Below are 15,284 nucleotides of genomic sequence, written 5' to 3'. Positions count from 1 at the left end.
TGACAGATGGTAATAAGGGCTCATCAGTGCCAATTTTTTTTCATTTCCACCTCAGTTTTCAAAAAGCTTAAGTTTTAGGTTAGTGCTTCTGAGAAATCATTACATGCATAGAGGAAAAATGCAAATTACAAAATTAGATTACTCACTATTTTTATTGCGTGCAACATTTTGCTAAATAACACTAACATACGAAGAGTAAGAATTCGACTCTGTGCTTAATAGACCAGTTTCTCTCCTGTTTAGTAGAATCTTTTTTTTTTTTTTGGTCAGACATTTCTCCTTTAACCTTCATCTGTGCACCTGCACAGCTATTTCTCTCCCCACACCCAGAAACATACAGCAGTCAGCAGCAGGTAGAGATTTTGCTTGTATAATACACTCACTAGGGAAGACATCGTAGAACTATATTTTATTCAAGAAAACCCACACATTCTGTCCTGTGGTGACCACAGGCTTTGCTAAGCCATAGATATCAGCAAATAAAGGAACAAAACACAGTGTATCAGATTTAATCAAAGCATGTAAATTCTGGATTACAGTTATCATTTTCAGGGCAGGCTAGATTCAGGATTTCATCATAGTATCTACTACAATGTTGTGCAATGTAGCTGGCAGAAATAGAATATTGGTCCTAATAAAAACTGAAAAGTAACAACTTCTGTATGACATTTAAACTGTCAAGACAACAATTCATAACATTCTACCAAAGGCAGCATATAGTTACAAAAATACTGGTCCAGCATCTTGTTAGTGGTGAAGCAATATCCAAGGTGCAATGGCAACATGCCATTCTTAGTGAAATATTTTTTAAAAAACTATTTTTTCTATTTTCCCCAGACTGATCCTAGCTGAACACCAAAACTGCTATGACAACCTGAAAGTCACTACTTATGTGTATTGCACCAAAAACATATGCAAAAACACATTTTCCAAGTTGCAGTATAAAAGAAGCAAAATCTAATAAAACTACGAATATGCCAGAAGACATTCTACTGCAACTGATCTTGGATGAACAGGTTGCAACATTTACTGAACTTTCAATAGTTGTCCAAGCTTGTCCATTCTTTCCATTATCTTGAGTTTAAGGACACAAAGGTAAAAGACAATGTCCTTAATATTGAGAAAGAAATAAATCCCTTTATATACCTCTCCATTCACTCACAAAATAAAAATATTCCACCCTCCACTCCTCCCAGTACCCAGGTAATTTCGAAGTCAAGCCTTGGAATTACCCTGGTTCTGATATTGCACTGTGGTAGGATTGTACTGTTTTCATCTAGAAGTTAAAACATAGTGTGAGGGTGACCAAAATTGCTGGAGACAGTAGACCTGATTAACTTGTGGAGGTATCAAGTAACGTGCATCAGAGACACAATCTAAATGGCAAAGCACACCGCAGACTTGGCTTTGGTTTGGACTTGGGCCAAAAATACATTAGCCTACCTGCCATTTCCTTCAAGAAAACAGTGTCAATTAGTATCTTAAGCAAAAGATTGAGTAAGATCAGGTAACCATGTCACATTCAATGTTACATCCAACAACACAGAAATGAAGGAGTTGCAGACAGGAATATTAATCATATTTTCCTTTTAATAATGGTTTAGTCAAAAGTGGAGCTTTGAAAATCCCTAGCTAACTGTGAAAACCTGAAGAAGCTGGGAAGCAACCTCACTTGGAACAGTACAGTTTAAAGCTGTGGCTTGGCCTATCTGCTTTTGAACTCTCCAGTAGCACTTGCCAACCTTGTAAATAAAAGGTACCGCCTGGAAATAAAAAAGTCAGCCTTTAAAAGTTGGTGAATGTTGTATTGAAGCAGCCTAGCTCTGACTGAAGAAGAAAGATGAGATATTCTTATACAGTAAACAAAAGAGAGAAAGAAAACTGAAATCTTCAGAGATCACAAAGTGTATACAATTTGGATTCTTGTCAACATTTAAAACTACCAATCATAAGGTTGCCACCTTACCTTTTTCTGGACTGGCATACCTGATTTTAAACAGGCTTTCCTCCAGTCTCCCAAGTTTCTGATCCTCTTATCCAGTTTTCTGCTGTACTGCTCTCCCACCTTCATGCTCAATACCGAGTCAGTCCTGCCTTCTGCTTTTCTTGGCAGTAGGCAGAGCAAGCTTTTAATTTCGGTAGTCAGAGTGACAGAACAACAAAAGCACAGCAGATAGAAGAGCTTAATTCTTCCCCAGGAAGAAAATACATTTGGTTCAATAAAGGGCTGCAAAATCTTCCAAAGGCACCTCTTTCCCCAGTTTTTGCCTGAAAGCAAGATGGCAATCTTAATTGAAAAGGGATGCTAAGTCTTTTAAATAACTTAAAAATTCATTTTTATATAAAGCAGCAAAAACATTTTTCTCTGCAGAAAGAGAAATGTTAACAAAGAAACACACCAACATAAATGCACTGTTCATAAACTTCAGCTAATTTAATTTCACAAGAAAGTCAAATTTTAGGACTATTCTTTAACCTCATCAGTACTTTCTGAAGAAGATTCTTTGGCATCTTCAGTCTCTCTGTTGTTTTCCTCTTTATTTAGATTTTCACTTTCTGATTTGGTCCCATTAAATAGAGAGTTTTCACCATTTACAAACCCATTCTCTGTGACTTCCGCATCCATAGCTTCATCGATCTTTAAGTCCCCTTGATCTTCCACATCATCTAGGTTTCTCAAGACAATAGGGAGTCTAGAGTCTGCCACAGTGTTCTCCAACAAGGCAATGTTGCTCTCTTCGTACTTAGGAAGTGGAGCTCCATCTGCCATTTGTTTGGTATAGTACTCTCGGCTAGCAGCTGCACTCTTTACTGCTTTCTCCAAGATTTCTTTTTCACCTAAGCGCAGTTTGATAGCCATTATCGCATGTGAAGTAAGGTCATGGGTCTCCAAGAAGGACTTATCATCCTGGTAGAAAAGAAAAGGCAAGTTTTTACTACCAACAACCAACAAAATAGCAAATCCGTTAATTTTCCTCTCTGTGCCTTAACAGTAAGTGACAGTAGCTTCTTCAAGCTGATCCAAGCAGACATATATGAATGAGGGGGCCTGCATGGAGTCCCAGTGAAATTTATCACAAATCCATACAGAAGCCAAATGTTTCTCCACATCGGTCAGCCTGCATAACAAGTAAAGTCAGGAGACTTCACAAACATACAAAACATAGGTTCACTTAAAATATGCTTACAGTAGTAGCACGCTTCTTTGCAGTTTGGAGAATACTACTAACAGACAAGTTGAAACTGATTCCCCATTTTACTTGCAGAGAAAAAGCAAGTAGCCTTTATTTGGAGAATCAAAGAAAAATTACATTAACAAAATTACATTAACAAAATTTTCTTTTTTGCAATCTTATTTGATTTACCTTAGATAATGCAAATATGTTTCTACACTTAAAAAGTGCAAAATGAATTATGTACTACCATTCAGATGAAAGTTTGTAAAGAAAAGATGGGGACAAAGTATCTTTTCTTACAATCATAATACAAAACATTTCAGACATTTAAATTATATATAATAATAATTTTACCTCCACAGTTGTTTTATACGTTTTCAAAAGAAGGGATGCTCTGGCTTCTAGGAATGTCCAAAGTTTAACTTCATTGTCCCAGCTAATGGGAAACTCAGAGTTTCCCAGAGTGAAGATTTTATCAATGGCATGCTCACCTATCAAGTGTTCCTTCAGCTCTTCTGCAATAAGTATAAAACCAATCTGTTAAAAACAATCTTATCATTCACTTTTTCAGTTGACAAATTGCAGAAAAAAAATATTTTCAATAGTATAGCTTTAAGTAGCTAAGAAAAAAAACTTTCCTCAAATAAGAATTATCAAATATGCTGATTAATGCTAGGACTCTCCTCAAAGAGGCAATTGGAAGTCTTGAGGTAAGCAGATGCAGGACCCTCTCCTCCACTCTGAAATAAGATTTGTTTGTTTTAGCTTCTCATAATACAGAATGTCACTCTGTGACACTGAGATAGGATGTTTTGTATAATAACTGATAAATAAAACAAATTGGAGTAATTCTTTAAAGAGTTCAGTGGACTTTTTGTTAATAAAAGTAACAGTGCAGATAAAGTACACAAACAGTAATGAAATTAGTTTTTCCTAACGTTTTGGTAATCTGTTTCAGTAGCAGAAGCTACCTATAGCTGTGCAAAAAAGGCATCCATCAAAAAACCCTCATATGGAGTACACAATGCTTAATCAGCTCCTTGAATTACACAAATTCTATTAATTTTTTAATTATCAAATTTCGCTCCTGCAAAACAGCTATCGCAAACCTCAAGTAAAATGCATCACAAACAGCAGAATTATGACTGAAGTCTGCCATATAGATTGCTATGTATTTAAATTTCCACTTGCTTACAAGAAGATTAAAAAGTCAGTAACCTCCTGCTGATGGAATAACTGCATGGAGTTTCCCAATAATCTTATTAGTTTTATTATACACCATTTAAAACATATGAATAATCTAAGCACAATCATATCTGAGAAATGCAATTAAGATGTCCACCAGCTATATTTTCTCCTCCATGACAAAATTCACCCCTTCATCAACATCTTAAAGTTTCTTTACTTGAATTTCTTAGTACGATCTAACAGATGGACACCAGGATGCAGAGAAATCACAACACTAAAGAAGGTAAGTTTTTTGTTTGTTTTGTTTTTTTAAATAAAATATAGTGAAGAGACCACACACAGAAAACTTAACTCCTCCAATATTCCTACTGGTGTTAAAATCCATATCATCTGCACAGCATCCCTAGCTGCAAGAGAATTCTCTCACTGTCGTTAAATTCTTCCCATAAATCTCACTGATGTAAGAAAAGCATTATAAAGACTACTTGTAAATACATAAATTGAATTTAGATTATAAATTTCCAAAATATTTTAAATACTCAGCTTTGAAATCTCTTCTGTTATTTCTCATACAATACACAATATTCCAATTCCATACCTGAATGATTCTGGTAGTAAAGGCTAATCTGCTATGATCTTAAGTGTGTAATAACACCCTAGATCTCATATGATCTTCTTTCATGAACCATTTCAAAAAGAAAAGTCACTCGTTCCCAACAGCCTAGGAGATTAAATAAGAATTGGATCACCTGTTCAGGAGTTCTAAACAGGACTATGTTACGAAAATATTCCTTCAGGTGACACGGCCAAAGATTGGGTTTCTCACTAGCTTATAGATCTGTTTGCAATCTGAACTCCAACATATTTCCTGTCTGATCTTCTAGCTTAATGTTTTATATAAATGTTTACTGCTTTCCTGCATAATAAAAACCAAAAAACCAAAGCCACTAAACATGAATTGGATTATCTTTAGCAAATATCTTACCTTCACTCATACAAAACACCCGAAGGAAAGCCAGAAGCTGGGCAGAGATTGGAGGCTCAGTGGAGTGCAAGGCAAAAACACTAGAACTAACAGAAGAAACAAGCAAACAAGAAGAGTAAATGCAAGTTCTATTGTCATACCTTTGAACCTATTTCAAAAGACCTTAAAAGAATACAACAAATGAAGTGTTACAAAAGCAACTAGTTTAAACTGAAGAAAGGTTTTTCTAACCTGTATCTGGAAAGAACAATTATCTCTACAATTTTACACTTACAATGATTTTTATACGGCTTTCATAATAAATTCATGAAAATGCAATGTTTCACGTCTGCTGCTCCTAACAGTACCCTCTGGACTGAAAAGACTAAAGGAAAATGCTGTGGTTCACATACTGAGCATCGTAGTATGTCTGCAAGGGATAGGAAAGAAAGAAAAACCACAGATTGCTTCAAATTAATCCTTGCTCTGTTTTTGTTCAAATAGTTATTAAAGCAAAGACTTTTTTCCCTTATATATGGTCCAAATTTGATGATAATATAGCTCAGAACTTCTGTAAATATTATTACAATAACTTTAATTTATTATACAAACAGGATAAATATTAGACCTAAGAAAACTAACACAGAACAGCTTTATATATGCTCTACTGGACACTATATACATTAGAAACGTTTTTTTAAAAACATTGCATTGTGTTTTACTTACGTTGGGATACCAGCACGAGCTAAGACCTCTGCCTTCATAGCATACAGCCTGTCACTTTTACTCACGCCAAGCTTTATTTTCACTCTGTCATGTGAATTATTATCAAAGAAAAAACCACTGTGGATCACAAATTCAGCGTTTGACCGAGTGCCATAAAAAATGTAAATCTAGAAGGATGAAAAGAGAAGTGAAGGAACAGGAAAAAAAAGCTTAAGATCAGCTCACAAATCTGACATAATTTGAAAGTTATTTCCTGAAAGAGTTACTTTTCAGAGTACAAGGTATACTTGATTATATAAAGAACTGTGCTTTGTTTTCTGGTATTGGTTCAAATGCTGTACAGAGTGGCAATAAACTTTAAAGGTAGATGCAAACATAGCCATGTAACAGAGAGAAAGGAGAGAAAAGGTTCTTATGCCACTCATAAAATAGAAATGCTTTTTTTTTTTCTTCTCCATCACAGTCTCATAAAATAGCTGTATTTGGAAATAAGCTTTCAAAGATGTTACACCTCTAAAGGCCAAAAGCATTTTGAGACAAGGAAGACTCATTAAAAGAACTGGTGTTTCTGGGGCCATTTTTTCCTCCTCATATGCTTACACAGAGTAATGGAACAACTTTGGTTTGGTTTTAATGTCACCAATAGATATGGATATTTCAAACTATACCATATAGAGAGCTGATCTGTGTTCAGCCAGTATTTATTTTTCTGCTTTAATTCAGATACAAAGATAAGTTTCTAAACGTAACCTGTAAACAGTGTTTAACCAAAGTGAATAAAAAACAGGTAGCTCTGAATGGCAGAAGCAGAATCTCATCTCTTACAGGTGCTTTTGTATCTGATTAGCTTCGGTGCTTAAAAAGGGCAAAATTCAATTAAGTTTTCCTTTTGTTACCTGTGGTGGAAATATCCCCAATTGTGATACATTTCCTATGCCTAGTAACCGGTTTTCCTGAAATAACTATAGATAGTTAATAATCTTTGATTGCGACCACAATGACAAATTTGTTTAAAATAAAGTTTACAACTATTAGTGTAGACAAAGTGCACATCCACAGCCTTACAGGCTCGCATAGTTTTTCATTCAGAGCTAGGCTTTTTGAAGTACATGGGACAAGGGGTCTGAGTAGTAACAATCTTCTTCTGCATCAAGAGGATATTTTTGCCTTTTGTTTGATAATGGAAATGTCAAACAGAAAGAAAAGTTCAACATTTACAGAACTCCCTGCTTAACTTTGGGATACACCAATGCTCTGGATACCTGGAAGTTTCCACTCCTGGCTAGCTGACAGAGAAAGGCATGATGTTCTCTTAAGGGTTCAACAACACTAGCAATGCCATTTGCTTTCTGAGTTTTCAATTTTAGATTAGAAGTGTTTGCCCTAAGCACTAAATGTTTAAACGTTGTGTTTAATTATAGCAAACATTATAGGGTAACGCTCAGATAATGAATGAGTGACCTGCCTACGTATGTTAAGGTAGGGGCTAAGTCGGGTTAGCAAGGCCCTTCCACAAAATGCTTAGGAAAACGAGGGGAGATGAAATGCCGGTGCAAATCTCCATTTGATTACAGGAAATGTTGCACGATCAGAAGAAACACTAGCTCAATTAGTTCAGGAGTCCAGTTTAAAACTACTGTGCTGTATCTCATATTAAACTGTTGCATGTGTATCAAGACAGTATTCTCTTACAAAAGAAAGCAAATTAGGCAGTATGAGAAGCTGCTGAATTCAAGGCCAGCATTTGATAGATTCTGTGGACTTTTTTTTTTAGCAGTAAAAGCAGAGATAGTACACTTTTCCTACTGAAATTGTAAGAAGTAACATCTTCATAGTATATTAACACCATTTAACAATGTTGATAACAGTTAAAGTTTTCACAGAAATTAAAAAAAGATAAATAGCAAAGTAAATCACTAAAACAAAAATGAAAATAGAGAAAGCCTCTATAATTGAAATGGAGGGAGCAGCCAGAACAGCTACACAACACATCTATTGCCAGCTGTGGAAAATTATAAATTGGATCACTACTAGAAAAACTGTGGACCCCTTTTAACTCAACATACTGGTATTGGAAAAACAGAAAATATTTGACTACCATAACAAATTCTAAGAGCAACACAAAAAATAGACAATCACTGTGAACTACAGCATAGCAATGAGGATAAATATACCTCTGGAAAGCCATACTTAAAAAAAATTCAGATAGATCTTTCTTCAAAAAGATGGTAGCAATGCATAAGAAAAATGAAAATCAGAAGATTATGAAGCACAAGACTGGCAAAATAATACATTAAAGGTAGTACCTCAGAGACTCCGCAGGAAAACATTTTAGGATGTTTCAGAGAAAAAAAGTCTTTTTTTGACCACGTTGACTGCCATTGCACAAGCAATAGGAAAAACAGAGTGCGGCAACACTGACAGTTTATGCTGGCTGCTGACACAGCATGGAAAAACTCCTATCAGAGATTTCCTACAGTCCTGGAAGCACTACCTTCAGTACATCTCTTGACAGATTTAGCTTTAACATTCAGTGCTTGTTTCCTAGCAGTTCTAAACAGAATATTGGAATCTGGATTGTTCCATGCATCTTGCGAGACCCTCTCTTGGTCCTTTCTTTTTTTTTTTTTTTTTAAAGAATAAAAGTGTGTGTTCATGCATACATGCAAGGGAGGGACTATATTTTTTGTCCCCTTCTCATTTTCACTAAGCATGGTAATGGCAACATGAGTAAAATGACTGACAAGTACACTGCATTTAACCTCTTCTTAAATAAAGACTAACAAGAAATGTAAAACAACTAAATTTTCAGACAGACTCTACAATCTGTTAATGCAGAGAAAGTGATGTCTAAAGTATATTTATCTTTGGTCCTTTGGATATGAGCCTTTTATTAATCTTAGCTAGAACACCAAACTCAATGTCTGTGTACGTGCATTTAGCAGTGAATAAATATTTCAAGTAGTTCTCTAAAATATAAGGACTCAATAACCTCTTAAAATCAGAGTCTGCTCAGTGACAGAAAATATTTTATTTTGAAAACCATGCACTTATTTAGTTTGGCAGTATTTTCACATGGAATTAGCCAATCATAATAAAATTCAAATGTAGCAGGACTTAATCCACACTAGTCTTCTATTAACACTTTTGCAGGAAGTTACCAAGTGTCCTTTTTTGTGCAATTCCTAGTAGCAGATTAGCAAAACTGTTACAGCTCAAAGTTTTTTGAGATTAGCTATCTACCATATAAATATTGGTACACGCTACCTTTATCAAAGTATCCCTCACTTGCCAACACATTTCTGCACAAAACTTTATTAAGGAACTATTATGTAGGTAACTGTTCACACTACCTGTTCTCCAGCCTTGAAATCTTGAAGCGCAACACATTCACATCGGTCATCTTCTAAATTGTAGCCTGTAGTGATCTATCCAAGCAAAGAGCAACAAAAGCACCTTTAGCATTTTTAATCCATCTCCCCTGGCACTGATAAAACATTGTCCTACTGGAAATGTATATTGACAATCGCAATTGCATACGTTTCTTTCTCTGCCCAATATAATACAGCTGGTAATAAACGCTTTATGATTCCTCAGAAAACCCATTTTAAAATTCTCTGCATTAAAGAAGTTTAAGGGAAGAAATAACTTACCCAAAGTGAATGGAAGGTTCTGAGGAAAGTACCCTCCATAGACAGTCCCATGTTAAAGCCAGCAGCTTGTTATAAAGTTCTTGAGCTTTCAGGTACTCCTGTGAGGCCCACGGGAGCAAGGTACTGACAGTTATACATTCTATGTTTCATCCTACAACTACCAGCACATTTTTGATCCCTCAATGAAAATGGATTAGATAACTGTGGATCTTCAGGGGATACAATTTCCAGAGAATTATAGTTTATTTGCAAATAACCCCTTTATCTAAAGGGAATACTCCTAAAACGCTAAAGGAACTTTTTTTTGGATGATAATAGGCAATGGAAGAGGACAAATTTTCTTAAACCTGCACTTCTCCAAAACCGTGAGTGTTCACACAACCAAGTAAGGCTATCCTAAAAATGTAATACTTTTTAATTTTACTTTTTACTGATTATTATTATCAAAGATGTAGACACAGATGCAACCACAGGATGGAACGTCAGCTGCTCAGAAGACAGAAGACAACTGTCAACTATCAGAAGACAACTTTTATGGTAGGTATTCTGGATTTAGTCTTTACAGAGCTAACTTACTGACAAATATGCTCTGGGGAAAACCTAGAAGAAGCCAAAGATTCTCCCTCAGCCTTTCTAAATGAAAACATACTTCTTTGTAAGCTGACTTACATTTGAGTTTAGCTATACTATAATTCCCATTCTTCGATGTAGTTTACCCAAAGATAGAACTCCGTGGGTTATTTTGAGAGCCCGGCTGATGGTTTACATATTAATAGTTTTACACTGCTTGCCTAATCAAAGATGCATTTGTAAGCCAAAACAATGCTTTCAAAGTGACCACAGGGAACTCGTCTCAGAAGCAGCAAATCCAAAATGGCAGCCACAAGCTAGGGTGGCCTGGCCCTGCGGGACACTTGCATAACTGCACTACATGCAGATGCCACCACTTAAGACCTATTAAAAGGATTTGTGGTATGTTGAGATCAGAGGAGAACATCAGAGTCATGCAATACGGCCTACTGCGAAAGACAGTAGTGTTTCAACACAGAAGTTCCTGCACATCCGTTATGCTGGACTGAACAATTCCTAATTAAGATCCATCGTTCAGAAGGTTATCCAACCTTGACCTGCAGGTTGCAGGTGCTAGAGGATTTGCCCTCGCAATGTACCTTCCAAGTTCAAATACAGTCACCTTCTCAAAGACTGCAACTTGCATTCAAAGAAATGGAAAACTCTTGACTGCACTTGACCTGTCCTGAATTTTTCTTAGTGTAAAGTCGATGAAATACTTTTGAACATGAAAACCCTCTTCCAGTCCTCTTGAAATGACTGTGTAACAGGAGAATTTCAAGGGCTGGAAGAATTACAGTATGTTAAAAGAAGAATTCGGTCAGTTTAAGCATGCTTCACTAGACTACCACTAGTTTTTTGGGGGGACGGACTTATTTATTTAACTTTTGTATCTTTCGAATGTGTTTTTTTGTTTTAAAAACCACTTCTAAAAGGCTTTTCTGTAAAGCTTAATGTCGTGCTAGACTTATATTTCTTTCTTTTAATAGCAGTCATGTAAGAGAATTAACAGGGTGTTTACGTCTCTTCCCACATGATAGCTGACAAATTACATCCCTTCAGTTTTATTTCTGAAGCAGACCGATACATGAATTGCAAGTTGTGTATAAAGCATGCAGTACCCCACTTGGTCAGTGATTACAGATGGACCCAGCCCAATAGGCAGAGTGTAGCTTATTTAAAGCTCTGGCAGAACTGGTAATCAACCTCTGACTGTCAAAATACAATCCCACTGAAGAATAACAACAAGAAATGCATGAAGACAACCATTTTGATATAGTTCTTAGAGGTAGGTTGATCTAATTAATACTGTCAGAAGGAAGAAAAAAGCTGGATGGACCTGGCTCCAGTTAAAACCCAAAGAGCATTTTATTATCTAGCTTGGGCAAAGGGGCCCTGTGGAATACAGTAAGAAGAGGAATATGTAGTAGCTGATTGACTCAGGAAGCATTTCAGTACGTTTGGAAGAGACTAGACAGTAACACATCAACACCATCTCACATTTCTTACTTTTATACAATGAAAAATTGTTTACTTCATGTATTTTAAAGGGATGTGCTACAATTAGAGCAGAATCTACCTTCATCCCACTATATAATAACAAACTACAATACAGACTGCTTACAGTTACCTTAGCAGGTTTGTGGGTTTTCTTTTTTTTCTTCCCCAATTTCTAATGATACCATGAAATTAACACACAACAAGAAGGCTTGATAACGGACTAAGAAAAGCTGCTAATTTTGCAGTTGTCTATCTTTCCTACAGACATTTTAAAGTAGCCTGTGTAGAAATATGAAACAAATGAGTAAAGTTTGTATATACATACAAATCATTTAAGCTTCCTTCCTCTCCCCCCCCTCCCCTCCTTTAGGATACACTTAAGCATAAAAAGTTGCTTAGAGCCCTGATATACTACTGCACTAGCAGGTTTGGCTCCAGAGGCTGGCTCCATATCAAACCCATTGTTAAAGAGCATAATAAAAATAAAAATTACTTTATCAATTTAAATAGAAGTTTGAATGATTAAAACAACATAACTAGCTGCTCTTTTAATATGGGCTACTTAATTTTTTCCCCTCACAGAACCTTAATTCTCTTCCTCTTTCCCTTTAATCCCAACTTTGAAGGCATTCATTAAGAGTTGTCTAATAAATACAGGCAAGTCTCTGCAAAAGCATCAGAAAGAGAAGCCCAGCAGGAAAAGGGTACAGGAAGTACTGATGCTTGCAGCTAAGACATATTAGAAATATATACATTTCTGAATTTTAAGCAATTTTCTTTGTATCAGAGATTCTCATACAAGTTTTGTTAAGAAATCAAAGTTGAGATTGCAAAATAAATAGTAAAAGGCAAGAATCAGCATTAAAGAACAACATATAAAGGGAAAAAATAAACCAAACACGCAACTTTGTAGCCTAGCTACTGTTATTGGTACAGTCATGGTAACTATAAATTAGCCAAGTGTAAAGAGAAAAATAATTTGTTTTACGTTTTGTTCATTTAAAGTAAGTTTTTCCTATACTAACAATACTAACACATGCTGTTGTCACAGAATCACAGAATGGTTTGGGTTGGAAGAGACATTAAAGATCACCCAGTTCCAACCCCCTGCCATGGGCAGGGACACCTCCCACCAGACCAGGCTGCCCAAAGCCCCATCCAGCCTGGCCTTGAACACCTCCAGGGATGGGGCACCCACAGCTTCTCTGGGCAGCCTGTGACAGTGCCTCACCACCCTCTGAGTGAAGAATTTCTTCTGAGTATCTAATCTAAATCTACCATTTTTAGTTGTGCTAACACTCAGGTCAACTGTCCCACAAAAGGACCAGATTACTTGAAATAGTATAGCCACATTCTCTGTTTACAATAAGCGATATTATCTACTGGAAATACAATTGAGGGTATAAATTTTGAAGCATACATGACACTGCCTAAATAACACTGAAAAACCATCCTCTTGCAGGTTTTTATTTCCTCACTTCAATGTTAACTAGCCTGTTAATGAAATCAAGACCTCATCCTCCAAACTAGCTCACCTAAGACAAAACGTCAGCAGGTCTGACTTTCTATATACATATGTCACCTTTTAAATGTTTAATATGCCCTAAAGTAGTATTTTTGCATTTTGTTTCTTTGATGTAGTAACAGATGTACTGTTTTTGTTGAACTAGGCTTTGTTCTTATCATTGCTGTCTCTATAACAAGGCTCTTTGGGCATGCTTAGAAGAGCAGGCAGTATTTCTTAGTTGCAAATTTCTAACCACTTTCCCTAGCGGTAGCTACAAGAGGAAACCTCCATCATTGTCTGCTTTCATATTCGCAGTACAGATCTACCTAGTATTGTGAATCTTTGTCAGACCTGTCAGAAACAAAACTTCAAGTCAGAAAAATGGAAATATTCAAGCTTGTCTGGAAAAAAAGTATCATGTAGCTGAAAACTTTTAAAGGTCCATTATATGCACACAATACACAGCTGTATGCAAGTATGCAATCACTTCTAAAGTTTTGTTTAGATGAAGAAGATTCTCACTGAAAAGGTACCATAAGACTTTTAAGAAATTGACAAAGCTTTCTTTCAGCTATTAGTCTTCTAGGGCCATTCAGAAAGATAAAATAACTGTATTAAGAAGTGTAATGAAAAGTGTTATTAAACTGTTTGCTGGCAGTTGAAAGGCTTAATACTTAAGCCATAAGCCTTTCAGCAACACTGAAGAAAACCTTACCAGTCCATTAGTATGATTACACATGTCCCATAGAGGTATTAGTGCCAATGTAACTCTGGAACCATCTTCTGTTGGAATCTGGTTCTGCCGTGTCATAACAGAGGAAACTGCCCATCTACGAAAATTAAAAATGTTACAAACGTTAGGCAGTCGATGCTGAAAACATCAATATATGATTGCCTGTAAACCAAACTGAAGCAGTCATTTACACCAGGAGTTTCCAAACTTACTTTTCTTAAATAACACAACGACTTATAACAGCAAGAGGTAACATGGGATAAATCAGCGGCTCCAGGGATTCCAAGACATGCACGCAGACTCTGAATTTCCAAATCGGGATTGTGATCCCACGCCTCTTCTACACTTTTTGCAACAGAACCGTATCTTCACACCTCCCAGACCTCAACCAGGACCCACTCCCATGTCACCTTGCACATTCCCAACCTTTTTCTGCACACATACCTCTCACCACATATCCCAGACCTGGGGTCAGCTATTTCTGCAGGCTTCAGAGTTCACAGCTACTGCGCAGCAGCAGTTGTTCTCATCTATGTGCAGGCTCTTGTAAGAGCCAGGTGGCATTTTCCTTCTGGTTCCCTAAAGAGCTCACACTACCTGAACTGCAAGGCACTGTCATCTAGTAATGCAGGCATATTTTGGTAAGTGCTTCTCTTCAGTGCAGGAACTTTTAGCTTAGTTCAGTATCGGTAAATTTTCTACTCATCAGAATAAAGAAATGGAAAAAAAAATCAGACACCCAGGTTAAAAGAATAAAAAAAAAAAGATAGTTTAGCACTGACATAATTCAAAATCTTTCTAGGCCAGGTTAAGAAAATGAAATGCCAGCTACTTATTCAACTACAGGAATCCTCAGAAAAGCTTAATATTTCAGTACTTTCTATACATTCTTGAATTTCCAATTTTACTTCACTTCAGACAAAAATGAATATTAAATGCCAGAAAGAAGAAATCTTAGAAGTTTCACTACATTCTAGCCTTAGTACATATATTTATTGTGCTTTTTGAAAAAAGGAACAGCACCAGAAGAACAAAATAATTTTAACTCCCCAGACTCCACTACTAGCAAGTATTTAATATATCGAATTAGACTTTCAGAAGGATTTTTCCAGAAGGACTCCAGATTGCTTAGAGAGAGACTGTCAACTTGAAGTTTACTTATTTTTTTTTTAAATCATGTTAACGTTGTGGATAGTTCTGATATACAGACACCACTTGAAACATAACAGCAGCATGTTTCTGTATCTGGAAAATTTCTGTCCATTTC

The 15,284-nt window shown here is 36.2% G+C and overlaps 1 protein-coding gene across 7 annotated transcripts in view; it reads right to left on the bottom strand.

Annotated features, from left to right (window-relative positions):
- Positions 1–392: 392 nt before the first annotated feature.
- SETD3 (SET domain containing 3, actin histidine methyltransferase) overlaps positions 393–15,284 on the bottom strand; it is a 60,361-nt gene continuing 45,469 nt past the window's right edge. For all 7 annotated transcript variants that reach the window (XM_040559944.1, XM_040559949.1, XM_040559947.1 and 4 more), the window contains 6 exons: positions 14,000–14,114; positions 9,408–9,482; positions 6,055–6,221; positions 5,350–5,435; positions 3,531–3,691; positions 393–2,908 (listed from right to left, as the gene is read on the bottom strand). In XM_040559944.1, coding sequence (XP_040415878.1) covers positions 2,465–2,908; positions 3,531–3,691; positions 5,350–5,435; positions 6,055–6,221; positions 9,408–9,482; positions 14,000–14,114 — 1,048 coding nt within the window. In that variant the 3' untranslated portion in view covers positions 393–2,464. The remainder of the gene's footprint in view (positions 2,909–3,530; positions 3,692–5,349; positions 5,436–6,054; positions 6,222–9,407; positions 9,483–13,999; positions 14,115–15,284) is intronic.

This window comes from Cygnus olor, chromosome 5 (genome assembly GCF_009769625.2).
Source record: "Cygnus olor isolate bCygOlo1 chromosome 5, bCygOlo1.pri.v2, whole genome shotgun sequence".
NCBI lineage: Eukaryota > Metazoa > Chordata > Aves > Anseriformes > Anatidae > Cygnus > Cygnus olor.
Note: the sequence above shows the minus strand (reverse complement) of the source record. Positions and strands in the feature narration are given on the sequence as shown.